The sequence below is a fragment of the Culicoides brevitarsis genome, chromosome 3 (genome assembly GCF_036172545.1).
Source record: "Culicoides brevitarsis isolate CSIRO-B50_1 chromosome 3, AGI_CSIRO_Cbre_v1, whole genome shotgun sequence".
Classification (NCBI taxonomy): Eukaryota; Metazoa; Arthropoda; class Insecta; order Diptera; family Ceratopogonidae; genus Culicoides; species Culicoides brevitarsis.
In genome coordinates, this window is record NC_087087.1 from 1,108,029 (window position 1) to 1,135,190 (window position 27,162).

General features: G+C 31.5%; 5 protein-coding genes across 5 annotated transcripts; 3 read left to right on the top strand and 2 right to left on the bottom strand.

Annotated features, from left to right (window-relative positions):
- The first annotated feature begins 5,034 nt into the window (after positions 1–5,034).
- LOC134833509 (uncharacterized) lies at positions 5,035–5,777 on the top strand. The gene is made up of 2 exons (XM_063847840.1): positions 5,035–5,092; positions 5,362–5,777. The coding sequence occupies exons 1-2, from the start codon at positions 5,035–5,037 to the stop codon at positions 5,775–5,777; spliced, it is 474 nt and encodes a 157-aa protein (XP_063703910.1).
- Positions 5,778–13,372: 7,595 nt separating this feature from the next.
- LOC134834668 (SCY1-like protein 2) lies at positions 13,373–16,182 on the bottom strand. The gene is made up of 2 exons (XM_063849407.1): positions 16,009–16,182; positions 13,373–15,941 (listed from the first exon to the last, which is right to left on the bottom strand). Exons 1-2 carry the CDS (start codon positions 16,133–16,135, stop codon positions 13,513–13,515), a joined length of 2,556 nt encoding a protein of 851 aa, XP_063705477.1. The 5' UTR covers positions 16,136–16,182; the 3' UTR covers positions 13,373–13,512.
- Positions 16,183–16,268: 86 nt separating this feature from the next.
- LOC134835131 (C-mannosyltransferase dpy-19 homolog) lies at positions 16,269–19,351 on the top strand. Its single transcript, XM_063849998.1, has 4 exons — positions 16,269–16,443; positions 16,526–18,399; positions 18,577–18,764; positions 18,821–19,351. The coding sequence occupies exons 1-4, from the start codon at positions 16,398–16,400 to the stop codon at positions 19,164–19,166; spliced, it is 2,454 nt and encodes an 817-aa protein (XP_063706068.1). The 5' UTR covers positions 16,269–16,397; the 3' UTR covers positions 19,167–19,351.
- A 512-nt stretch (positions 19,352–19,863) lies between these two features.
- Positions 19,864–20,978, bottom strand: LOC134833937 (ras-related protein Rab-21). Its single transcript, XM_063848445.1, has 3 exons — positions 20,738–20,978; positions 20,597–20,676; positions 19,864–20,531 (listed from the first exon to the last, which is right to left on the bottom strand). The coding sequence occupies exons 1-3, from the start codon at positions 20,867–20,869 to the stop codon at positions 20,087–20,089; spliced, it is 657 nt and encodes a 218-aa protein (XP_063704515.1). The 5' UTR covers positions 20,870–20,978; the 3' UTR covers positions 19,864–20,086.
- A 604-nt stretch (positions 20,979–21,582) lies between these two features.
- LOC134833514 (NADH-ubiquinone oxidoreductase 75 kDa subunit, mitochondrial) lies at positions 21,583–26,764 on the top strand. Its single transcript, XM_063847847.1, has 4 exons — positions 21,583–21,733; positions 21,801–22,183; positions 22,245–23,365; positions 24,439–26,764. The coding sequence occupies exons 1-4, from the start codon at positions 21,626–21,628 to the stop codon at positions 26,646–26,648; spliced, it is 3,822 nt and encodes a 1,273-aa protein (XP_063703917.1). The 5' UTR covers positions 21,583–21,625; the 3' UTR covers positions 26,649–26,764.
- The last annotated feature ends 398 nt before the right edge of the window (positions 26,765–27,162 follow it).

Sequence of the window (27,162 nt, forward strand, 5' to 3'; positions counted from 1 at the left end):
CACATTTGCCTAAATCATTATCTTATTTACATCATAATTAAGGGCACGCATGCAGAAAAAGCACACCTTTTAACAGTCTGGACAAAACCCGTGTTCGCCTATAACTCAAATTTCGATTACATAACTCACTTAATCTAACACGAAGTTTTCATTTCCGACGGAATTTCGAAATTGAAGTTGAATTTTGAAGTGCAGACACAGCAAAAAAAAAGTATTTTTCACTGCATGCAAAACACCTTGACCAAACAACAGACATTGCCACACCTCTTTTAATCTAATCCACAAAATAAATATATTTGTATGTGTGTGGAAATGCAAAAAGTAATGTTATTAAAATATTTCTACAGACATGAGCCTTGCTGAAAAAGCACAAATAGAGGCAGAAACACCCTTGAAATAGATTAAAAAGACAAACATGAAGATTATTGCCAACGTTTCGCAACATCGACAATCAAATTTCTTACAAATGTTTGGCTTGAACTAATTTTGCAGAGTGAAAGAGGAACGAAAGTAAAGCAAATACCATTAAATTGCGAAAGGAACTCGCTCGAAATTAGTATTCAAGTTGCATAATAGGAAAATTTTGCGTTGTTTGTCGAATTTCTTTTAATTTTTTCTTTAATTTTTGTTTCGACTTTTTTTTTATTAACTTTTTATTTGTTGTTTCATTTCGATCTTCGAATACAAATTTTCGAAAATTCGAAATCAAAAATTTTTCGAAAAACTTGAAAAGAAAATTTCCTTTTAATTTTTTCTTCATAGAACATTTTTTTAATAGTTTACTTGATTTTTCTTTTAATTTCGAACTTCGAATACAAAATTTCGAGAATTCGAAATCAAAATTTTTCATATTTTCGAAAAAAAAAATAAAAATGCAAATAAGAATATTTCCTTTAATTTCATAACGCGAACTGATTTATTTCTATTCAAACAACGGGTAAAAGTTGTTGATTGCTTTAATTTTCCCTCATTTATGCAACAAAACGACAAACAAAGAGATAAATTGTTCATCATGCGCTGACAAATGTTTACACGTTTACACAAAAACAGATAATATTTAAAATTAATTAATCGCGATAATCAAGTTGATAAACACGCAAATTTAAATAAACAGACGAGAAAATTTTTGGCGTAATTTACGAAATAATGAAATTAAATAAAACATACAAATAAATAAGTTACAACAATGTAATTTAATGGAAAGCCATATCTGATGCTGGTAATTTAAATTGTTGCTGTTTGCATGCGAAACTTTTGATGGAAAAAGGGGGGAGTTTTCGCACGAACTTTTTTGAATTAAGAAAATTTACATTTAAATCTCACGAAAGATTTTTCTTCACGCAAAATAATTTTTCGAAATTCGATGAGTTTTAGCTTTCATGCAAATTTTCACCCATTAAATCGTTATTTGTTCGAAAAAAATTCACATACCAATAACATAACGATGAATAATTTAATTCTCAACCTCGACCTGCAGCAACATTCTAGATTTTTTCGATATTTCGACAAACACACACAGGCATTGTGGAGAGATATTTGTTTCCGTTTTTTAATATGTTTGTGACAGTTTTTTGCTGGTTGGCAGTCCTGCTTTCTGCCAGACACTCGTTTTTTGGCTTTGCAGCACGAAACATGCTTGATCGCGACAATATCCATATATCACATTCGCACATTGATATATCATCCGAGCAATTGTGACACACAGCGGGCGAACGAGGCACGAAAAAACAGGCAACTAGTTCACTTTTTTAGTGTGTAAAATTTATCGTGTTGGAAATAAAATAATAGAAGAGGACAAAAAATGCGAGAAATGGATATAAATGGAGTGAAAGGAGATAATTCTTGCTGCAATTGCACTATTTGTGTGTTGTTGTTGTTGTTGTAGCGGCAAAAAGTGCTGAATTTAATTTACATTTTTATTTATAAACAACACACCGATAGATATCCATCTTGACTGAAAGTGTTTTTCTTCCATTTTCGTTCGTTTTCGCCTCTTCCTTCGAGCGTGCGATGCGATCCGAAAATAAATGGACAAATGTTAATTGAAATTTTTCCAACGGAAAGGTGAAAAATGGCCCATTTTCTTTTGGCAATGCTCGTTACAAGCATCCTCGACGAGAAAACAACTAATTATACGACAATAAATTAGAATTTTATGCAATTAAGCGTCGTTTCTCGGCACAAAATTGCAATTCTGAAACATTTCGCATGTAAAAATGGCGAATAATGAACGCAATTCGTAATGTATAATTTAAATTAGGTCTTCATTGTTACCAAAACGACAACTTTTAACGACATAACGACGACTTCGAGACAGTTTTTGGCGAAAAAACATCTATATATCATCCAGCAGGAGCAATAACTGACAAAATCCGCACCGAGAAACCTGATAAACTCGTTCTGATTTGGTTTTTTCGGACAAAAGTTGCACAAATGATGTTTAGAATCAAGTTCACGAACGAATCCAAAGTCAGTCTAGACATAAAAATCAACGAGAACGCATCGTACAGTTTGAAAAATATCAATTTTGAAGATGTTTAAGTACTTCATTGCCGTAATTTTGCTTGTAACGGTCGTTGCGGCGTCTCAAATTGACATCGAGGATCCTGAAAAATTAATTTTTGCACCTCAAGGGCGATTATATCGCGTGAAAAGACAATTTGGAAGATTTGGCGGAGGCGGATTTGGAGGCTTGAACAACAATTTTGGCTCGAGTTACAGCAATACAGGCTCAAATTCGTACAATTTCAATCCAGCAACGGGTTTGGATTATTCTCAAGCACTCGGCGCAAGTCAATCTTATCAATTTGGCGATAGAACGTTGAGTGTCGGGTATTCCGGCAGTTTGAGTGCTAACAATCAAGGCGTTTCAGGATCATTTGCTCCAACGTATTCGTTCTCATAAGACCTAAAACGAAATTTTGAATTAAAATAAATTTCTGTGACATTAAAATAAAGTGACTTTCATCAGTTTTACTTTTTAATGAGTTTTATGAGAAACTTGTTTTACGAAATTTGCACTTTTTTCAGCAAGAACGTATAAAAAGCAGTTCAGTTACTTTTTAGTTATTCTCGTTGAAGGACAAAAAAGACACAAAAAAAGATGAAAATTTTGTTTTTGATATTTTTTGTGTCGTTTTTTGTCACTTTTGTCTCCGCTTTTGAAGAAATTCCAATTTTGTTTGTTCCTCAAGGTCGTTTGTATCGCATCAAGAGACAATATTACAACAATTTTGGCGCAAGTGCGGGTCAAGCAGCTTCTCAGTCGTTTAATTACAGCCCGCAAGGTTTCGATGCAGCTCAATCCTTTTCGGGAAGTCAAAATTACAACTTTGGAGGACAACAATTGAGTGTCGGATATTCAGGAAGTTTTAGTGCGAATCCGCAAGGAGCTTCAGGATCATTTGCGCCAACGTATTCTTATACGGGATGATATTTTTAGTGTTTGTTGATGAATAAAATTGTTGATTTTTTGTTGAGTGTTTGACATATTTTGTTTGGAAAAATCCCCGAGTTGAGTTGTTTTGAAGTAATTAACACATTGAGAAGAAATTTTTATGGAGATGCTGAAAGTTGTTGATTAATTTAATTTTTGACTGTTTGCGATCTCCAATTTTTTTTTAATTTCTAAAAATAATAAACATAAAAAAATGAATTTCGAAAAAAAAATAAAATAAAAAAAAATTGTGAAAAAAATAAATTTAAAAAAAATTCAATTTAAAAAATATTAATTTTTTTGAATTAAAAATTAATTAAAAAAATTAAATAAAAAAAAAATATTTATAAAAAATTATTAAAAAAAAAAAAAAAAAAAAAAAATCGAAAGAAAAAAATTTTTTTAAAAAAAAATTGAATTATGTTTCGTCAACATTTAACTTTAATTTGTACAGGCTCAAAAAATTTTCTAAAATTACATTAAAAAATTATTTTAAATAAAAAAAAATAAAATATTTTTGAAAATAAAATTAAATAAATAAAAAAAAAAATTTACAAAAAAAAAAAATTATTTAAAAATTAAAAAAAAAATTAAAAAAAAAAATTGAAAAAAAATTTTTTTTTAAACTTACCAAAAAAATTTTCAAAAATGAAGTTTAAAAAAAAAATTTTTTAAAAAAAAAAATTTTCAATAAAAACAATTTTTTGAAAAAAATGAATTATGAGAAAAAAAATTTAAAACTTACCGAATTTCCATAAAAATTTCTTCTCTCAGTAAAATCTTCTTCATTCCGTAAGTGATCGATTAACATAAATTATTTATTTTTATCATCGTCATTCTCCAAAACTCTTTTTCTGCTAATCATTCGCTAATTATTAGTTGAACAAGTTGCTTGAATGAACGATGACGTCGCAACTTGTAAAAGCAACTCAAAGTAGAAAAATTTGTTTTGGATATTCCGAAAGATGATATGAAACAGGTTTCGATTAAATTATGCATTAAATTCTCCAATTTTACGATGTTTTCGAGCCCTTTGATGATCTTTCGAACAGACAAAGTCACAAATCGACTAAAAAAGAAAAAAAAATATTGAGAAAAAACGAAGTATGGATCAAAAAATTGTCATGCAATCCTCTTAAAATCGTAATCCTGATTGATAAATGAGCTTTCTCTCCGTCTTTTGAGGCGTCTCCTGTTTACCTTTTTTAATATCTGGTTCAAACTGGATCGACATTCTCCTCCGCGTCAGATTTGTCTCTCTTTTTCGTGCTCTCGTTCTCGTCTGTGGCATCATTAAATGACCATAACATAATATATTGATAGCCTATTTTAGTAACTTTTAAAGTTCTTACCGCTGTACATGTGTCGTCGCATACGCGCAACATCAAAAGGTCGTTGGCTACTATCAAGTTTTGTTTCGTGTTGTTTTAAGTACTTCAACATCATCTTCGGCGTAAGTAGGTAAATAAAAGAAATAAAGTAAATAAAATATAAGTCAGTTGTTCGGAGGCAGTTATACGAAAAAGACGTCTTTTTACAAAAATTTTCGGATTTTAGAGAAATTTTTTTTAAAGTAGAAAAACATAAAAAGTATCGAAATGAATAAATTATTCTGCTTAACGGTGATTTTTGCCATTTTGGCAACAGCTTTTGCGGGTAAGGAGAAATTTTCTGAAAAAAATGAAAAAAAAATTGAAAAAAACAAAGAAACAGATAATTTTTGAAAATAAACTTGACATATCAACCTGTTTCGTTCGTGACCTACAATTCCTTATCACTCGCCTTCGTGTGTCGAGCATCAAAACAATACATCTGTAAGAATTTGTCCTTCAAAGAACCCAAAGAACAACACAAAAAACCCGTTGATTATATAAAATCAATAAAAATCTTGCTGAAACCAGTTAATTTTTTTACGTTATTTACAGAATTATTATCACCTGAAGTGTTGATTGTCGCTCCGCAAGGACGTCTTTACCGTGCAAAACGTCAATTTCGCCCCGGCGGCGGCGGTTTTGGGCAATCATCAGCTTTAGCAAATGCCGCAGCACAAAATCAATATTTCGGTCCTAATGGATTCGGGGGAGGCGCTGCTCATGCTCAAGGTCAAGCATTCCAATCGCAAGGTCCATTGGGAGGATTTGGAGCAAGTCATGCCGGAACACAAACACAAAATTTCCATGCAGGACCCGGAGGTATTCAAGGAAGTGCTGGATTAAGCGGAAGTCAAGCTTATAATTTGCCAAATGGACAAACGATTGATGTTGCTTACGGAGGTACTTTTAGTGCGGGACCCGGAGGTGTTACGGGAGGATCTTCGAACTCTGTTGGATTCAGCGGTTAAATAAACGTCTTTTTACAAAGAAATACTTTTGTTTCGTTTTATTTAGAAATTAAGTTAAAAGAAGAAGGAAATTCGGAACACAATAATCTCGCACATGAATTATAATTTATTTCGCATTCGTAGAAAATTACTTCGTCTTACGACTTTCTTTGCACAGAAATGTTCGAGTCCGACGAACTTTTCTCTTGCTCTTCTTATGTAATATAATAACATGCATAATGCTAAATTATGTTGCAATTCATTTTTTTGCCCCATTTTACATGTACATATGTACAAATAAGCAGACTTTCGCATGATAAATATATGCCAACAGCGGCAGATAGGAAAATTTTCTTTGAAATAGAACGAGAGAGAAAAAAAGATTAAGATGTGGCTAATAAATTCAATTTTATTGCCACTAATTTTCTTGGGTTTTTCTCATTTCATGTAATAATGAAGGGGTTTGTTTAACTTTTAATTTGATTAATTGTTTCTTTTTTTCTGATTTTCAATTGAATGAACTTTTATATTTTTTTCTTTAATTTTAAGGCATAAAATTGATCAAAAAATATTTTTTTTCGTGAAAAATCGTAATTTTTTTTATTTTATTTTTTTTATATTTTATTTTATTTTATTTTAATTTTTATTTTTTTTAAATATTTTATTTTTTTTTTTTATTTTTTTTTATATTTTATTTTTTTTAATATTTAATTTTTTTTTTAATTTTATTTTTTTATATTTTTATTTTTTTTTTATTTTTTTTTTTAATTTTTTTTTATTTCTTATATTTTTTTATATTAAAAATTATGAAAAAAAAATCATAAAAATATTGAGTAGAAATTATATAAATTTTTTATATTTTGTTATTTTAATTTTTTTTAATTTTTTTTAAATTTTTAAATTTTTTTTATATTTTATTTTTTTATATTTTTTTTTTTATATTTTATTTATTTTATAGGCTATAAAATGATAAAAGATGATTTTTTTTTATGAAAGAAATTATATTTTAAATTTTCCTTAAACTTCTATAAAATTTTCGATAAACGAAAAATCCTTCATAAAATAGTTGAAACATAAAATAGCACAAAGTAAACTCCAAAATCTAGTTTAATTATTTCTTCTGAAGCACTCTTTGTTCAAAAGTTTCATTTCATTGTTTAATAATGAAATTCAAGAATAAACAAAAAATTTCCTCTTTGATCCTTGCGAAAAATTTACTTTTTAAAGAAAACTTACACCACAAGTGTTTAACCCTCGTCACATAATCTACTCACATGACGACAAAAGTTCTTTAATTTTAAAGTGCACTTCATACAAACGTAACTTTTTGTGCTGTACGAGGCAGAATTTTATTCACCCTCCCCGAAAAACTCCTGATTTCATTCACCAAAAGTTTGATATGACACACAAAAAAACTTGAATAAATTGGCAAGTTTATGTCGAAAAGGATGCCTTTCGTACTACTTTCGAGTAGTTTGCCTTCTTTTAGCGAAATTTTATATTTCATATTTTATATTTTATGACAAACGAGTCATTGCTAAATTGCTTAGATAATAATGTTATTAAAGTGTTTGTGACAGAATCTTTTGTCGTCGTACTATTAAAAATTTTTACCCTTTTCATCACTATTTTAACGAAATTTCGAGAGAAAAGAGAAGATTTTAATTCATAAGTTCAACACGAAAAAGCAACAACATATGCTAACAGAAACATATTCATCGTTCGTTGCTTGCTTAACTTTTTCCTTCAACTTTTCTTCTTCTTTTTTTTGGGAGAGTTGAAAAAATAAAAACAACACGCTGTCTTGCATAGATATGAATAATTATGTCTGGATGTGTGTGTGTGAGGATATGAGATGGAATGCTTGGCGCGCACATGAACTTTTTAAACAATATTTATTCCGTAAATAAGAATTAAATTTTATGAGAAAAATTTGTAAAAAGTCATTTGAAAAATTTGTTTAAGTGCTTTTTTTAAAAAATTTCAGGAATTCATGATAATTTTTATTTTTGAATTTTATTTTTGAATTTTATATGCATTCAAAATAAAAAAAAATTATAAAAAAAATTTATTTTATTTTCTCAAAAAAAATTATTTTATTTTTTTTCTCAAAAAAAAATATTTTATTTTAAAATAAATATTTTATTTTAAAATAAATATTTTATTTTAAAATAAATATTTTATTTTTTTTCATAAAAATAAAGATTCTTGAGTAAAAAAAATTATAAAAATTTCGAATTAGCGAAAATCAATTTACAAATTTTAACGGTAATTTTTTGAACTGACATTTAAGAAAAAAAAAAATTTTTTTAGATTTTTTTAATTTTGGCAAAATTTTTCTAAAGAAGAGAAAAAGATTTATTAAATTTTAATTTAAAATTTTTAAAAATAAATTTTCAAAATTTTTATGAAAATTTTTTTTTATTTTTTAAGATAAATTTTCATTTTTTAAAATAAAAAATTACTTGATTTTAAGTTTTTAGTTTAAATTATTAAAAAAAAAAAAATAATAAAAATAGTTTTCAAAATTAATTTAAAGAAAAAATATTTTTTTTATCAAAACTTGTAAAAAAAATTTTTTAAAGAAAACAAAAAAAAACAAATTTGCAAGTGAAAGTCAAGCGAATGCTTTAGGAAATTCCTGAAACTCTATGAATATTTGTACGGTATTAAAGTGAAAATTATTACAAAACTTTTTTCATATGTTTTGAATTTATGAGTTGTTACGTGCCATGCCTTACTAATAGAGATGCCTTACTAATACGGGAAAATTTGTCAAAAAAATTTAAATTGGCAAAGATTTAGAAATAGTACCGCGCTAACTTTTTAAACTGTTGATAAGGCAATTAAAGTTTCGCCTTCCTCGTTCTTTGCTTTTTTTTCAACATTTACAAAGAAAAAGACGTCTCCATTGTGTGCAAATTGCAACAATAAAATTTCCAATCGAAAATTGCATCTTTAGTGGTTCACACTGTCGCCTATAATCGCACAAACACTCAATTTGGTATTGAATTGTTCGCCGCAAATACGTGACATCACGTTTTAATATCTTGTCTGTAAAAATAATTTTTAGTTCTCCTTCGTCGTCGTCGTCTTGTGTTGCGGGCAACTCAACTCACCGCAGCACAATCGTTCGGCATAATGCAATAAAAAGAGTTTAAATTTAGTTATCTTTCTGAGGTTTTTTTTCCTTTGGCACACGAACGAGCGAAGAATTTCGAAAGAATCAGAGTACGAGTGAGAAATCGGATTTAATGCAATGAAATTTTGCAGCTCAATGATTCGATGCACGCAACGAATCGATATCGACACAGCGGAGAGAGTAAGGGAATGGATTCCTTCTGAGGTTGTGAGTTATTAATTGCATTTGCCATAAAGGATAATGCTCCTTAATCTTATTATATTTATTCGATTCATATTTTAGTTGGGCGGAGAATGTGATGGAAAACAGCTTTTCATGCAAGATGAAGAGACTTGAGCAAATTAAATCTAACACTTTTAAGTTAATTAATTCCTGAAAGCCATTAATTACGAGTGCATCGGAGTGAAAATTCGTTATGAGTCTAATTTTTTTCAGTAACGCTGTGCCCCAAAAATGTTTTTTTATTTCTTCAAAAATCGATCAGATATCAATTGAAATCAACTTTAGAATGCATATTTATTAACTTTTAGCTTTGAAACCCATCAAAATTTGGTTGAAAAGTGACTTGAGGAAAAAAGTACGATTTTTGCTCCTCATATGATAAAATCGTACTTTTTTTATTTCTTCAAAAATCGATCAGATATCAATGGAAATCAACTTTAGAATGCATATTTATTAACTTTTAGCTTTGAAACCCATCAAAATTTGGTTGAAAAGTGACTTGAGGAAAAAAGTACGATTTTTGCTCCTCATATGATAAAATCGTACTTTTTTTATTTCTTCAAAAATCGATCAGATATCAATTGAAATCAACTTTAGAATGCATTTTTGCTCCTCATATGATAAAATCGTACTTTTTTTATTTATTCAAAAATCGATCAGATATCAATTGAAATACTTTAGAATGCATATTTATTAACTTTTAGCTTTGAAACCCATCAAAATTTGGTTGAAAAGTGACTTGAGGAAAAAAGTACGATTTTTGCTCCTCATATGATAAAATCGTACTTTTTTTATTTCTTCAAAAATCGATCAGATATCAATTGAAATCAACTTTAGAATGCATATTTATTAACTTTTAGCTTTGAAACCCATCAAAATTTGGTTGAAAAGTGACTTGAGGAAAAAAGTACGATTTTTGCTCCTCATATGATAAAATCGTACTTTTTTTATTTCTTCAAAAATCGATCAGATATCAATGGAAATCAACTTTAGAATGCATATTTATTAACTTTTAGCTTTGAAACCCATCAAAATTTGGTTGAAAAGTGACTTGAGGAAAAAAGTACGATTTTTGCTCCTCATATGATAAAATCGTACTTTTTTTATTTCTTCAAAAATCGATCAGATATCAATGGAAATCAACTTTAGAATGCATATTTATTAACTTTTAGCTTTGAAACCCATCAAAATTTGGTTGAAAAGTGACTTGAGGAAAAAAGTACGATTTTTGCTCCTCATATGATAAAATCGTACTTTTTTTATTTCTTCAAAAATCGATCAGATATCAATGGAAATCAACTTTAGAATGCATATTTATTAACTTTTAGCTTTGAAACCCATCAAAATTTGGTTTAAAAAGTACTTTTTTTATTTCTTCAAAAATCGATCAGATATCTTAACTTTTAGCTTTGAAACCCATCAAAAAAAAGTGTACGATTTTTGCTCCTCATATGATAAAATCGTACTTTTTTTATTTCATCAAAAATCGATCAGATATCAATGAAAATCAACTTTAGAATGCATATTTATTAACTTTTAGCTTTGAAACCCATCAAAATTTGGTTGAAAAGTGACTTGAGGAAAAAAGTACGATTTTTGCTCCTCATATGATAAAATCGTACTTTTTTTATTTCTTCAAAAATCGATCAGATATCAATGGAAATCAACTTTAGAATGCATATTTATTAACTTTTAGCTTTGAAACCCATCAAAATTTGGTTGAAAAGTGATAAAATGATTTTTGCTCCTCATATGATAAAATCGTACTTTTTTTATTTCTTCAAAAATCGATCAGATATCAATGGAAATCAACTTTAGAATGCATATTTATTAACTTTTAGCTTTGAAACCCATCAAAATTTGGTTGAAAAGTGACTTGAGGAAAAAAGTACGATTTTTGCTCCTCATATGATAAAATCGTACTTTTTTAATTTCTTCAAAATAAAATTGAAATCAACTTTAGAATGCATATTTATTAACTTTTAGCTTTGAAACCCATCAAAATTTGGTTGAAAAGTGACTTGAGGAAAAAAGTACGATTTTTGCTCCTCATATGATAAAATCGTACTTTTTTTATTTCTTCAAAAATCGATCAGATATCAATGGAAATCAACTTTAGAATGCATATTTATTAACTTTTAGATATCAATGATAAAAAATCAAAAAACAGATATCAATGGAAATCAACTTTAGAATGCATATTTATTAACTTTTAGCTTTGAAACCCATCAAAATTTGGTTGAAAAGTGACTTGAGGAAAAAAGTACGATTTTTGCTCCTCATATGATAAAATCGTACTTTTTTTATTTCTTCAAAAATCGATCAGATATCAATTGAAATCAACTTTAGAATGCATATTTATTAACTTTTAGCTTTGAAACCCATCAAAATTTGGTTGAAAAGTGACTTGAGGAAAAAAGTACGATTTTTGCTCCTCATATGATAAAATCGTACTTTTTTTATTTCTTCAAAAATCGATCAGATATCAATGAAAATCAACTTTAGAATGCATATTTATTAACTTTTAGCTTTGAAACCCATCAAAATTTGGTTGAAAAGTGACTTGAGGAAAAAAGTACGATTTTTGCTCCTCATATGATAAAATCGTACTTTTTTTATTTCTTCAAAAATCGATCAGATATCAATTGAAATCAACTTTAGAATGCATATTTATTAACTTTTAGCTTTGAAACCCATCAAAATTTGGTTGAAAAGTGACTTGAGGAAAAAAGTACGATTTTTGCTCCTCATATGATAAAATCGTACTTTTTTTATTTCTTCAAAAATCGATCAGATATCAATTGAAATCAACTTTAGAATGCATATTTATTAACTTTTAGCTTTGAAACCCATCAAAATTTGGTTGAAAAGTGACTTGAGGAAAAAAGTACGATTTTTGCTCCTCATATGATAAAATCGTACTTTTTTTATTTCTTCAAAAATCGATCAGATATCAATGGAAATCAACTTTAGAATGCATATTTATTAACTTTTAGCTTTGAAACCCATCAAAATTTGGTTGAAAAGTGACTTGAGGAAAAAAGTACGATTTTTGCTCCTCATATGATAAAATCGTACTTTTTTTATTTCTTCAAAAATCGATCAGATATCAATTGAAATCAACTTTAGAATGCATATTTATTAACTTTTAGCTTTGAAACCCATCAAAATTTGGTTGAAAAGTGACTTGAGGAAAAAAGTACGATTTTTGCTCCTCATATGATAAAATCGTACTTTTTTTATTTCTTCAAAAATCGATCAGATATCAATGGAAATCAACTTTAGAATGCATATTTATTAACTTTTAGCTTTGAAACCCATCAAAATTTGGTTGAAAAGTGACTTGAGGAAAAAAGTACGATTTTTGCTCCTCATATGATAAAATCGTACTTTTTTTATTTCTTCAAAAATCGATCAGATATCAATTGAAATCAACTTTAGAATGCATATTTATTAACTTTTAGCTTTGAAACCCATCAAAATTTGGTTGAAAAGTGACTTGAGGAAAAAAGTACGATTTTTGCTCCTCATATGATAAAATCGTACTTTTTTTATTTCTTCAAAAATCGATCAGATATCAATGGAAATCAACTTTAGAATGCATATTTATTAACTTTTAGCTTTGAAACCCATCAAAATTTGGTTGAAAAGTGACTTGAGGAAAAAAGTACGATTTTTGCTCCTCATATGATAAAATCGTACTTTTTTTATTTCTTCAAAAATCGATCAGATATCAATTGAAATCAACTTTAGAATGCATATTTATTAACTTTTAGCTTTGAAACCCATCAAAATTTGGTTGAAAAGTGACTTGAGGAAAAAAGTACGATTTTTGCTCCTCATATGATAAAATCGTACTTTTTTTATTTCTTCAAAAATCGATCAGATATCAATTGAAATCAACTTTAGAATGCATATTTATTAACTTTTAGCTTTGAAACCCATCAAAATTTGGTTGAAAAGTGACTTGAGGAAAAAAGTACGATTTTTGCTCCTCATATGATAAAATCGTACTTTTTTTATTTCTTCAAAAATCGATCAGATATCAATGGAAATCAACTTTAGAATGCATATTTATTAACTTTTAGCTTTGAAACCCATCAAAATTTGGTTGAAAAGTGACTTGAGGAAAAAAGTACGATTTTTGCTCCTCATATGATAAAATCGTACTTTTTTTATTTCATCAAAAATCGATCAGATATCAATTTTTTTTATAAAAAAAGGAAACGCCTGTTTATTTTTTTAATTTTTTTTATATTTATTGTTAATCATCATTCACATTAAATAAACTAAAAAACAGTAAAAGTCATAAATTAAGATAATTCAAAAAAGAAATGGAAGTAAACATAAGAAGAATTTCGTTCATCATAAGTTTTTAAATTTTTAAGGACTCTAATTCAAGAAATCCATGATGTCATCTTTCGACAGCACATTTGTCGTCGTCGACGTCGAATTATTGTTCGTGCTATTCATAAAACTCATACTCGGAGCAATTGGACTTGTTAAAGTTTTCTGCATTTGATTCATCGGAATTTTATCATTTTTCATCGGCATCAAACTATTCAAGGAATTCAAACTACTCGAATTGGGAATTGTCGAATTCCATGACGGAGTTGTATTCCAATTTGTTGTTGTTGTAGCTGCGGGTTGAGATGGGAATGCATTACCAAAGGAAGCGAAATTCGCGGGTTGTTGCCAGTTTGGTTGATTATTTGTCGTTGGCGTGATGCGCATTTGACTTAAATTCGACTCGATTAACGTTGATGTGAGGTCTTTTGGTTTAGTCACTTGTTTTTGGGGAGCCGCAGATGGCATTATTGGAGCTTGCGTTTGAAGACGTTGATTCATTTCCTGCTGAGCTACCATTCGTTGTTTGTCTTGCAAACTTAAACTGCCCGAAGAGAGACTGCTTGACATGTTGCTGGGCGTTGTCGGGCTGAAAAATCCATTTTGCGACGAATTTTCGGGGAATGTTTGTGAATCCATGTATCCATCCAAGCCGAGATCCGAAAACATTTTATCCATTTCGTTCGTGGGAGGCGATTTAACACTTGGAAGCAGAGATCCGCTATTTGGTTGTAAATTCAAATCCATCTCCTTCGTCTCATTTTTGATGGAATTCAATTGTTCGAGTTTTGAACGATGCTCCGTCTCGATTCGTTGCACCATTTCCTTGATCATCGACATAATTGCGTTAAATTGCGCTACTGAAAGACCATTTTCGATACTTAACGGTACAAGGAAGGGAATTATCTTGTTCGCCATGACTTCCTTTGTAATTCCCAACTTGTTATGGTTCAAACATAATTTATAAATTCCTAAAATTGCCATTATCACGGCGGGCTCTCGTGATGGTATTTGCGAAAGAAACGGCAAAACATCATCCAAAACGAGCCATTTATCCAAATTATCCAATAACTTCCCAATGCACAGGAGACAATTCACACGAACACTCACAAATCCCGTTCCGAGACACAATTTCATGATTCTTGGCATGAGAGCGTTCTTCATGGCGGGATAATCGATCAACGAAGCAAATGTTGGCAAAACCGACAAACATAATTCCTGAATTTGTTGGGCGTCAGATTCTAATGCTCTGTATAACATGGGTAAAACATCCGATTTTACATCTTCCGCAGGCGTCAATCGCAGCAAAAGCTCCATTTTTTGCATAAAAATCAACAAAATTTGAATCGGATCTTGCATTTTCATGACAGGCTTCAGATGAGGAAAAATATACTTCAAATACTCATCTTGCGAACACTTATCGGCGATCATTAAGACATTTGGCAACACAAACGGGACCATTTGCGGATTCAAAAACTCCTTCACGAGACATTGGTTGATTCGATACAAGTTTATGCGATGCGGCAATTTTTGGATGATCTGAGGCAATCCCTTGTAAAATTTACTTTTTTGTAAATTATCCCATTGGAACAGTGAATCAAGGTAACTTAAGGTTTTAACTCCAACATCCTCAAAAAATGGAATTTTGACGAATTCATGAACGTTGGGACGCATTTCTGGCGTTGCATTTAACATGAGCTTCACATAGTCAACAAGTTGCTCGGGGATTTCTGATAAATTTGGATATTTTCCCTGTTTTAGGTCTGCAGCAAAGCGTTTGTAAGCATTATAATCCTTTCCAAACTGTTTCGGAGGCTTGCCATCACGAGAGTAAATTGTATAGATCAGTATTCCAAGGGAAAAAATGTCACTTGAAGGCGAATGACTCGAAATCAAACCGTATTCGGGAGCCATAAACTCCAAACTGGGTTGTGTCAAGACATGCCACGATGAATTATATTCGACAAGAGGCCAATATGGTTTTCCATCGTTCATTGGTTGATTCATCGCACAATAATCAAAGCCGAAAATCTTCCATGCTCCTTGTTTGTTCACAATTATCGACTCGGGACAAATATTTCTGTGCAGCAATTTCACGTCGGAATGCAAAAATCCTATTCCTTCCGCAAGTTGCATCAATCCGTACTTTATTTCAATGTCAAAGAGTTTGTGACCTGCTACGTTATTCGGCGAAGGTAAATTACTCGTATCGCCAAGGACATTTGCCAAAGATGCAAATACAGGTTCTGTCGCGAACGCCAACGATTCTCGACTTTCTTCCAATGGATGTTGCACTGTCAGGATCTGCGGATGTCGAATTTTTGTCAATTGAATTACGGAACGTTTCAGTTGCTCAATGAACGAATCACGATCATCTTTTGACCATTTATCGAGCATTCGTTTTTCCATGACAAAAATTGCTGCTTCTTGTTTCGTGGATTTTTTGTATCCTTTGTAAATTTTCCATACAAGACCTTAAAAAAATTAAAAAGTATGAGTCATTATCGATGATAAAAGAATAGGTAATAATTAACAACTTACCACGTCCTGCCGATGCAATTTGTTTTTCTGCCTCAAATTCACGAGTTACGGGATTGCCAGGTAACACTCCTGATAGTTGAGACACCGTACTACTTACGGAAGAGTATAATTTGTTGATAACATCCATTTTTGGGGGAGTTTCGAGGGAAATTTCAGCTAAAATATTGCACGGAAATCGAAAATTGGATTTGTTTTGGTTGGTTTCTTTGACGTTTTTCAATTTCATTCGTCTCATTTGAATCAGTTGAGGCAAATTTCAATGAGGAAAATCAAAACAAACCCTCGTAACGAAGGAAAATCGAGTGAAAATCCAAAGAAAAAGGGAAATTTATGAAGAAAATGTCAAGAGACGAGTAAATTAAAGCTCAGTTGAACTGAAAATCGCAAAAATGTATGAAAGCCGACTCGTTTTTATCATTTCCTCCGCACTCATTGGTAAGAAAATTTGTTTATTTATATTTTGGAAAATTGTTTACGCAATCGCCGGCCTAATTTTTCATTTTTTTTTCTTTTGCAGGAATCGGGCTTGCTTGTATTCACGTTTTTCATGCGAGCAATGTCTTTGAATTTCAAACGGGATTTAGTGAATTGTCGAAAATCGAGCGATTTCTCATCTTCTCCAAAGACCAATACTTTTATTTTTACAAGACAATTGTCGAAAGTAAGGAATTCGATACGGGATTGAATCTCGTGTTGTTCGACAACATGACGGAATATCCGAGGACGATCAACAGTGCTCACAGATTCTTCGTTGTTCCCGAAATTTTTACGAGTTTGATGTATTTGACGTTCATGAACGTGACGGAGCTTTATGATGTCTCGTCGCTTTGGTGTTGGGACGATACAGAAAGTGTCGAATGTAATGGTCTCGGAGACCCGATGTACTTTTATCTCTCGATAATTTGGATTTTGTCGGGATTGTTGGTTTTTACGATGTACATGTACGGTACTTTTTTGAGCAAACACATCTTTGGAGGCTTTGCTTGTGTAATTTACTACTTTACACTGCACGAGCATGCGACAAATATTCACAATCATCCAAGTTCGCGTGAAAATTTCGCCGTACCATTTTTGTTAATCCAATTTTTCATCTTAAGCAAAGAGATTGCCAAACGACGGGCATTACCTGAAGAGCCTGTACATCGAAATTTGACGATAATATCGGATATGGCACTCATAACGACAGTTTCGATCATTTTTTGGCCCGTTTCTTCCGTGATTTTTAGCACACAGATCATCGTCATGTACTTTTTGTATGAAACAGGCGTCTTACAAAAGGGTCTCATCCACGATTATACATTTTCACAAATATCAGCGAACGTTTTTGCATATGCCCTTACCAATAAATCCTCATATTTCCTTACTTCGATCCATTTTACGATGGCAATCAGCTTGGAATTGCACATTTTGAAGTCAAGTATGTACACGCCATCGCCAGATCCGAGCAGAATTTCACGCATTCGAAGATTTATACGAAATTTGGCGTTACTCGTCTTTTTCGCATACATCACATTTGACATCATGAACAAAATTTTCAGCGATTATCAGGATGACAACATCACACTGTCGTACATTCGTCTTGCGGCAATTCGTTTCAACATGTTTCCCGCTTCCATTTCGTCATTTCTCTTGGAAAACTCAATTTTACATGGAAATGTTCGTTTTGAGACTTTGAAAGCGATGTTTAATGTTTTCTGTGTCAAAAATATTTGTCTCTTTATCATCGTCTTCCTCGGAAAATTTTTGCAGAATCGACGTGAGAAATCGTATCAAGAGGAAACGGGCGATATTAAGGAACGTGTCAAAAATTACGTTATTGAAGACTATATGGAGGAAAATCGGATCAAAATGAACGACTTGTCGAACCCAAATACGGAGAAAGCGATCCAAAATTGTCTGGATTTGCTGAAAAATTGCAATTACGATTATTTGACGTACAAACAACGAAAGGCAAACAACTTGAAAGCTGAAAAGGAAAAGACTTCGTTCCTCAGTGACATCAAAAAACTCAAAGATCAGATAAATGAGAAGGAAAAAAGTCGTCAACAAGACAACAAAACGAGCACAAATGCTTCGAACAACGTCGAAAAGCAAGATAGCGAATCATCGAAGGAGTCAAAAACGAATCCCGAAACTCAAAATTCATCAGATTCCAATTATTCAGAGTTTTTTTCGTTGCCAGATCCCGTTTTCATCTACAACATTAGTCAATTGGCAGCTTTGGGATTGCTGCAAATTATGGTAGAAAAGCTCAAATACATTTTCATTCCGTTTGCGTGCGTCGTTGCTGTTGTGTCTCCCTCGAAAAAATGGTTCCTGAAGAATACACATGTATTTTTCATGATTTATGTCGTCATGATGATATGTACTTTAATTAATCCAGGCTTTAAGGTAAGGAAAAATTTAATTTTTATAATTTTTAAATTGAAAGTAATGAAATTTAAGACCTCAAGAGTCAAGTTCGTTGCTTTTAGAGGAAATTTGAGACCCCAAAAGTTAAAATTGAATTTTTAAATTTTAATTGTTAAATTTTTTCATAAATTTTCATTGCCAAATCTTAATTTTTAGAACATCAAAGATCAATACAAGTTCAAAGAGTCCCAAAATTTGGAAGTTTTGAAGCTTCTTAAATGGATTGACACAACAACAGCTCACGATGCGAAATTTGGCGGGCCTGTAGATGTCATTTCAGCTGTTCAATTGATCACAAAGCGTCCCATTATCAATCATCAACACATTGAGTTACCCGAAATTAGGTAATTTTTTTATTAATTTTTCATCAAAAAGTTACTAAATGACATTTTTCTTTTAGAAAACGCACAAAATCGATTTATGCAATGTACAGTCGTCGTCCCTCCGTGCAAGTTCACAACGATTTGTCGACGATGCGTGTCGATTATGTGATTGTATCGCACGAACTGTGTTTCAACAAGACACAAAAAGGCAATTATCTAGTCGATTTTTGGGATAAATTGGAGCCCGATTTGAAGCACGAACCGCAATTGTGTCGCGAATTGTTCGCAAATGCGTTCACGAGTTTCCTCAAAGTGTACGAAAACAAGAAATTTATCGTTGTGCGAGTTTTCTCGGAGAATTTGAGTGACTTTAGTGATATCAAATTGCTACCTTCGAAATACCGAACAACGCAACTGTATTAGTTTTTATTACGGAAAAAAAATTGTAAGAAAGGAATTCTTTCTTATGTACTTTACATTTAATACAATGAATAATTAAGTCATGAATGTTGTGATCTCTAGACTTGTGAGCATTCCATTTTGCTCAACGTTTTGTAGTTAGAAATATTTTTTATTTGAAATAAACCAAATTTTTTTAATTGTTTCAAGTTAAAATGAAGTTTTTTTCATATTATCAAAAATTTTGAGTTTTCGATATTTTACAATTTTTTGAATTTTAATTCTACTTTTCATTAAAAATTTAAATATTTAAATTTTGATTTTTACCTTTTTATGAAAAAATTGAAAATTTTTACCTTTTTATGAAAAAATTAAAAATTTTTACCTTTTTATGAAAAAATAAAAAATTTTTACCTTTTCATGAAAAATTTTGTAATTTCAACTTTTCATGAAAAATTTAAAAATTTTTGCCTTTTCATTAAATTTTTTTTTAATTTCAACTTTTCATTAAAAAATTTATAAATTTTGGCCTTTTCATGAAAAATTTTGTATTTTCAACTTTTTATGAAAAAATTAAATTTTTCAATTTTTCATAAAAAAATTTTTATTTTCAATTTTTTCATGAAAGATTTTATTTTTTAATTTAAAAAAAAACATTGTATTTTGTAAAAATTTTAAGTCTTTATAACTTTCAGAAAAAAAAAATTTTTTTGCAATAATATTTTATTTTATCATTATTTTTTTTATACAGCATAAAAATAATTTCACTTTAAATATTTATTATTTACGCACACGTTACTTCAAGTAGTATATTTTAGTAGTTGTTTTCAGTTGTTATAGATAAGAGTAGGCGGACTAAAAATATTTACTTTTTCTTTTCTTTTTAAATTTTGAATCACATTTTAATTTTCTACAAGTCACTGTTTTCGTTTTTTTTTCGCTTTTTACGAACAACACCTGCTTCTTCCCGCATTCGTATCGTTTTCAGCTCCATCTTCATCCGCATCGTCTTCCAAAACGAGCGCATTTCCTCTTCTCATCGAACCCTGTCTATTCAAATTCGTATTTTTCGCATTACTAACAGCAATCATATCTTTCGCAAGTGCTAAAAACAAGTCATCAATGCCCTCATTGAGCTTCGCCGATGTCTCATAATGCTTCGCTCCGACACTTTTGGCATATTCTTCCGCCGTTTCCAACGAAACTTGTCTATCTTTGGCCAAATCCATTTTGTTTCCCGCAATTGCGAGCGTAATTTCGTTCCCGAGCATCTTTTTGAGCTCCTTTACCCAACTCTTGACTTTTTGGAATGATTCTTCGTCGGTTATGTCATACACGAGAATTGCCCCGTTCGAGCCTCTATAGTAAATTGGACCCAAAGCATGGAATCTAAATCGTTTCGTAATGCAAAAAAAAAGTGAATCATGTAATCAGAGAAGCCATAAAAATGTTACCTTTCTTGTCCCGCAGTATCCCAAATGCTCAAATTCACTCTGTTATCGTCAATGTTGATTTTTTTGTTCAGAAACGATGCCTGTAATAAAAAGTGATTCTTATCTCTGAAGCAACATTGAAACATTTTATGATGAGCTCACTTGCAACGTCGTTATGTGTTTCGGATTGAATTTTGACTCGATATAACGCAAGACGATCGACGTCTTACCAACAGCTCCTTCTCCCAAAAGGACAACTTTGAAATTGTACGAATTTCCAACACTATTTGCCATTTTTCTACGTGGTAAACTACGATAAAAAGACGAAAAACTTCCTTTAGAACATTTACGGAAAACCTTTTTTAATGACGATCCGATGAAATTATCACGAAAAAAAGCTGATTTCTACTATTTGTTTTGATTAGGCGAATAAAATTTTGCGATTCGGATTTTAGTTTATACCCCATAATTGAAATTTGTGAAAATTTGCTTTAAAATTTTTCTTTATCAAAAATTTATTCAAAAATTCTTTTTTTAAAAAAATTTCTTTTTTTTTAATTATTTTTTTTATTTTTTTTTAAAGAAAATTTCGAGAATTTTTTTTTTTTTGAAAATTTTATTTTATTTTTTTTAATTTTTTTTTTCAAAATATTTTAAATTTTTTCCTTTTCATGAAAAATTTAAACTTAATTTGTTTAAATTTCTTTTTTAAAAAATTATTTTTTTTTTAAATTTTTTTTTCAATAAAAAAATTTTTTTTCAAAAAAATTTATTTTTTTTAATTTTTTTTTTTCAAAAATTATGTGCACAAACAATTTTTCATGCATTTTTTGTCAAAAAAAAAATTAAATTTCAAACATTTAAATAAAAAATTAATTTTGCAAATTTTAAAAATTCTCATTCCAAATTTCTCTTTTACCCCTTAAAATATTTTTCAACATTCAAACTGCCTTTTGCGTAATGGGAACTGAGCGCAAGCCGTCATTCATTGACAGTTTTGATGTTTTCATAAATTTTTAATTATTTATTGCTCGTTGATTTTCGGGAAAAATGGAAGCTTTTGTAAATACGTCGGGCGTAAAAGTGCGAAATTTCAGCGAAATCAAACAGGATCTATTTGACGATGAGAAAGTCGAGACTGTCACGTCGAAGGAACAGGTAAAACATTGAATTTTCTGTCGAACGCATTCCAGGTCAACGAATTCATTCACTTTTTTATTTTTAGAAAAAGGTCGAACAAACAATCGAACAAATTTACGATCGATTCGAGCAATATGCCGCATTGGATCCGACGTTGCCCGTGTTAAATCGCAAAAATCACGCCGCATTTTTGGAAAGAGTGTTAAAGAGTCTTTCCAGTTCGTTTGAATGTCTTGATGCCTCGCGCCCATGGCTTGTTTATTGGACTCTTAATGCTGCGGCGATACTTAATATTCGTTTTAGCGACGAAACGTACGATCATGTTGTTGATTTTTTGACGCGATGTCGATGTCCCGAGGGCGGATTTGGCGGAGGACCTCAACAAATTGCCCATTTAGCTCCTACTTATGCAGCTGTGAATGCTTTAGTCATAATTGGCACGGAAAAGGCATTCAAAGCGATTGATAAGTGAGTTTTTTCGTTGAAAATTTCATCAAAAAATTTAAAAAATTAATTTTTTATGTTTCAGAAATTCGTTAAAAAAATTTTTCTTGTCCGTCAAAGAACCAAATGGCGCTTATCGAATGCATGTAGGCGGCGAAGTTGATGTTCGAGGAGCTTATTGTGCAATTTCATCGGCAAAATTAGTGAATGTCTCGAAAGAAGATGAACAAATTCTCTTTCGAAATACCGCAAAATGGATTGCCGAGTGTCAAACTTACGAAGGCGGCTTCGGAGGAGCTCCCGATCTCGAAGCTCATGGCGGATATTCGTTTTGTGCAGCAGCAGCTTTAGCAATGTTAGGAACAACTTCTCACGTTGACTTGCATGCCTTGTTACGATGGACCGTAAATCGTCAAACACGATATGAAGGAGGATTTCAGGGAAGAACAAACAAATTAGTCGACGGTTGTTACTCTTTTTGGCAAGGCGCTCTAATTCCCATCGTACAAGCACTTATCGCGAAAGAAGAACCCGAATTGGGAGCTTTTATGAAACGCCCGATGTTCCATAGAGAAGCTTTGCAAGAATACATCCTCATTTGTTGTCAACGCCCGACGGGAGGTTTGATCGATAAACCCGGCAAACCCGCAGATCCGTATCACACGTGTTACAATTTAAGCGGATTGTCTGTCGCACAACATTGTGACATCGAACGTGATCCCATCGTTATTGGAGATCCCATGAACGAAGTCCTGCCAACACATCCAGTCCATAATGTACCTCCGAAATGCGTGTTAAAGTGTTACATGCACTTTTTGCACGAACCTGAAGACCAAGACGAACCATTAACGGAACCCGTTGTCGAAATTATCGAACAAAACGGGACATCACGAGGCTCCTCGAACACAACGGGGACCTTTGAACGTCTTTTTAAGTCGCCCGAACAAGAAATGGATATCAGCGAAACGATAAATACGACGAGAGAAGGTTCGCAAGCAACGGAAATCAGTTCAAAGTCGAATGAGGAAGACGAAGAAATCCAAAGCAATAGCAATTCTGTAGAAAAATCAAGTGCCATTAGTTCAGAAAGAAGTCGATCGGATCGCGAAAGTAGCGGAAGAAGCAGTAGTTGGGTTGATGTAGGGACGGAGAGTGAAAGAGCGAGCGAACCGAGATCAGAACAAGGAGATGAAGAATCTATGGAAACATAGAAAATATTTTTTACATAAATATTTAAATTGAGTTTTTACGAGTTTAACAGTTTTTGAACGTCTTCTTGTACTTAAAAAAAATTAATAAAAATAAAAAACGTTTGTTAGAAGAGTTTATGAAAAAGAAGATTTTTTCATAATTTTTTCAAATTTTTCATTAAATTTTTTGATTTTTCATTAAAAATTTTATTTTTAAAAATTCATAAAATTTTTTTTTTTTTTCAAAGATTCATAAAAATTTTTTTTTTCAAATTTTTATTATTTTTTTTTCGAAAATTCATCATTCAATATTTTTCAATTCAATTGAATTTTAATTTTTCAACTTTTCATGATTTTTATGGAAAATTTAATTTTTAACTTTTCATTAAATTTTTTGACTTATGATCATTTTTCAAAATTTCATTAAAAATTTTGTTTTTTAACTTCTCATAAAATTTTTTGATTTTTATGAAAAATTTAATTTTTCATGAAATTTTTTGATTTTCATGAAAAATTTAATTTTTCAACTTTTCATGAAATTTTTTGATTTTTTGTAAACCTTTACGAAAATAAATTTCAAAATATTTGTTAGAAGATTTTTTAATATTTTTTGTAAAATTTTTTTTCTTTCAAAATTTTTTAAAATTTAAATTATAAATGGATTTTAAAATTTAATTAATTAATTAATTTTGTGTTATTAATAATTTTATTATTATTACTTTCTTTTTGAAAATTTCTGAAAATTTTATTAATTTTAAATTTTATTTTAAAATCTTATCAATTGATTTTTGATTATTTAAATTTAATTAAAAATTAATTAATTTTTTGAAAAAGAATAAAGTGTGAGCATTTTCGTTAATTGTAACAGCCTCTTGCCAAACTCAAGTGTCAAATCCTTGTCAGCTGTCAAGTATTACATAAACACGAAAAATTCTCAAAAAAGAGGTTTCTGTGAAAACGAAGGTGAATTCTCTTCAATTTCTTTATCATTTCGCATTAATTCTTTAAAATTCTTATTCGCTCATCATTTCAGACCAATAACACATCATCTCCGAGCGAATTCTAACAACTTTCGTTACGAAAAGTGAGTGCGAGTGATACCCGAAAAAATCTTCAAAAAAATGATTCGCACTCCATTAAGTCGCATCAGCAACCTTCGCGGCGTTCTCTCCGCCTCAACGCAAGTCGCCTGCAAAAGCAGTAGCGCCGCAAGTGCTGTCCCAAGCAAAGCTCCCGAAAAATTCGAAGTTTTTATCGATGACATCCCGGTTATGGTTGAGCCTGGCACGACTGTTTTACAGGCAGCTGCGCAAGTTGGCATCGAAATTCCCCGTTTTTGTTATCACGAACGCCTTGCTGTCGCCGGAAATTGTCGCATGTGTTTGGTAGAAGTTGAACGGAGTCCAAAGCCTGTTGCGGCATGTGCGATGCCCGTCATGAAGGGATGGCGCATCAAAACGGATTCGGAAATGACGAAACGCGCACGCGAAGGCGTCATGGAATTTTTGCTGATGAACCATCCGTTGGATTGTCCAATTTGCGATCAAGGCGGCGAATGCGATTTGCAAGATCAAGCAATGGCATTCGGAAGTGATCGTTCCCGCTTCGAGGATATAAATCATTCGGGAAAACGAGCAGTTGAGGATAAGGATATTGGTCCTTTGATTAAAACAATTATGACGCGATGCATTCATTGCACACGTTGCATCCGTTTTGCCTCAGAAATTGCCGGAGTGAATGATTTGGGAACCACGGGACGCGGAAATGACATGCAAATTGGCACATATGTCGAGAAATTCTTCTTGAGTGAGTTATCGGGCAACGTAATTGACTTGTGTCCCGTTGGAGCATTGACTAACAAGCCATATAGCTTCGTAGCTCGCCCTTGGGAGATTCGTCGAATTGACAGTGTTGACGTTATGGATGCCGTTGGAAGCAATATTGTCGTAAATACCCGCACGAATGAAGTTCTTCGTATTTTGCCACGTGAAAATGAAGAAATCAACGAGGAATGGTTATCGGATAAATCTCGTTTTGCTTGCGACGGATTGAAACGTCAACGTTTAGTTGCCCCCATGTTGAAAAAACCTGATGGCGAATTACAAGCTGTTGAATGGGAATCTGCTCTCATTGCTGTCGCCAAAAATTTGCAAGCTGCTCAAGGAAAAGTTGCCGTTGTCGCCGGAGGATTAGCTGATGTCGAAGCAATGGTTGCTCTAAAAGATCTTCTTCAACGCTTGGGATCTGAAGTTGTTTGCACTGAACAATCTTTCCCGAGCGGCGCTGATTTGCGATCAAATTACGTCATGAATAATGGAATTGCCGCATGTGAACAAGCTGATTTAGTATTGCTTGTTGGTACAAATCCGCGTTACGAAGCTCCTTTAGTCAACACTCGTTTGCGCAAAGGATACGTTCATAACGAGACTGATATCGCTTTAATTGGACCCAATGTTGATTTGTCATATCCGCATGAAAATTTGGGTGCAGATCCTCAAGTTTTGGCCCAAATTGCTGATGGGCAACATCCGTTCTTTGCTCGTTTGAAGGCAGCAAAGCGTCCTTTGGTTATTGTCGGAGCTGATGTTCTCGCACGAAATGATGGAGCTTCATTCCTCGCCGCTGCGAAAAAATTATGCGGAAAATTGTCTCCCGAAAGTCCCGATTGGAAGCCTTTCAACGTTTTGCAAACCACAGCAGGACAAACAGGCGCTTTAGACGTCGGTTATCACGGCGGAGTTGATGCCGCAATTGCCGCAAAGCCCAAAGTTTTGTTCCTCTTGGGCGCTGATGCGGGAAATATCAAACGTGATCAATTGCCAGCCGATTGTTTTGTCGTTTATCAAGGACATCATGGAGATAACGGGGCTTCGATGGCAGATTGTGTCTTACCCGGAGCTGCTTACACGGAGAAACAAGCTACTTATGTCAACACAGAAGGACGGGCACAACAAACGCTCGTTGCGGTTACTCCTCCGGGCATGGCGCGTGAAGATTGGAAAATTATCCGCGCATTGTCAGAAATTGTCGGCAAACCATTGCCATATGACACCTTGGATGAATTACGCGATCGCATGGAGCAAATTGCACCGCATTTAGTGCAATACGGAAAATTACATCCGGCAAATTATCAAAAGAGCGGCGAAGAATTGGCAAAATCCGCGGGAACGGGACGCTTCGAATCCAACATTGACTTTAAGCAAAAATTACTGAAAGATTTCTTCATGACGGATCCCATTACAAGAGCATCGCCAACAATGGCAAAGTGTACTGTTGCCGCAGCAAATGTTAATCACTAAATTTTTATCTCTTTCGTTTTTTCGTAGACATCTAAAAGGAAAAATTGTAAAAATAAAAATCGATGAAATATTGTCGAAAACCTTAAAATATAAATAAATGAAAAAAATTAATAAAAAATGTTAGAAGAGTTTTTTTAAAAAAAAGATAAAAAAAAAATTTTTAAATCAATTTCTTAAACTTTTCATTATATAATTTTTTTTTCATTAAAAATTAAATTTTTCAAAAATTCATCAAAATTTTTTTTTAAATTCAAAAATTTTAAGAAATATTTATTTTTTTAAAATTTTCATGAAATTTTTGATTTTTCATTAAAAATTTTATATTTTCGAAAATTCTTTTGGTAAAATATTTTTCAATTCAATTAAATTTTTATTTTTCATTTATTTTTCTTATTTTCATGAATTTTTTTAGATTTTCAGTTTTTAAAAAATTAATTAAAAATGTTTTTATTTCAACTTTTGATGAAATTTTAAAATGTAGGTATCAAATTTTCATAAAAATTTTATTTTTTTT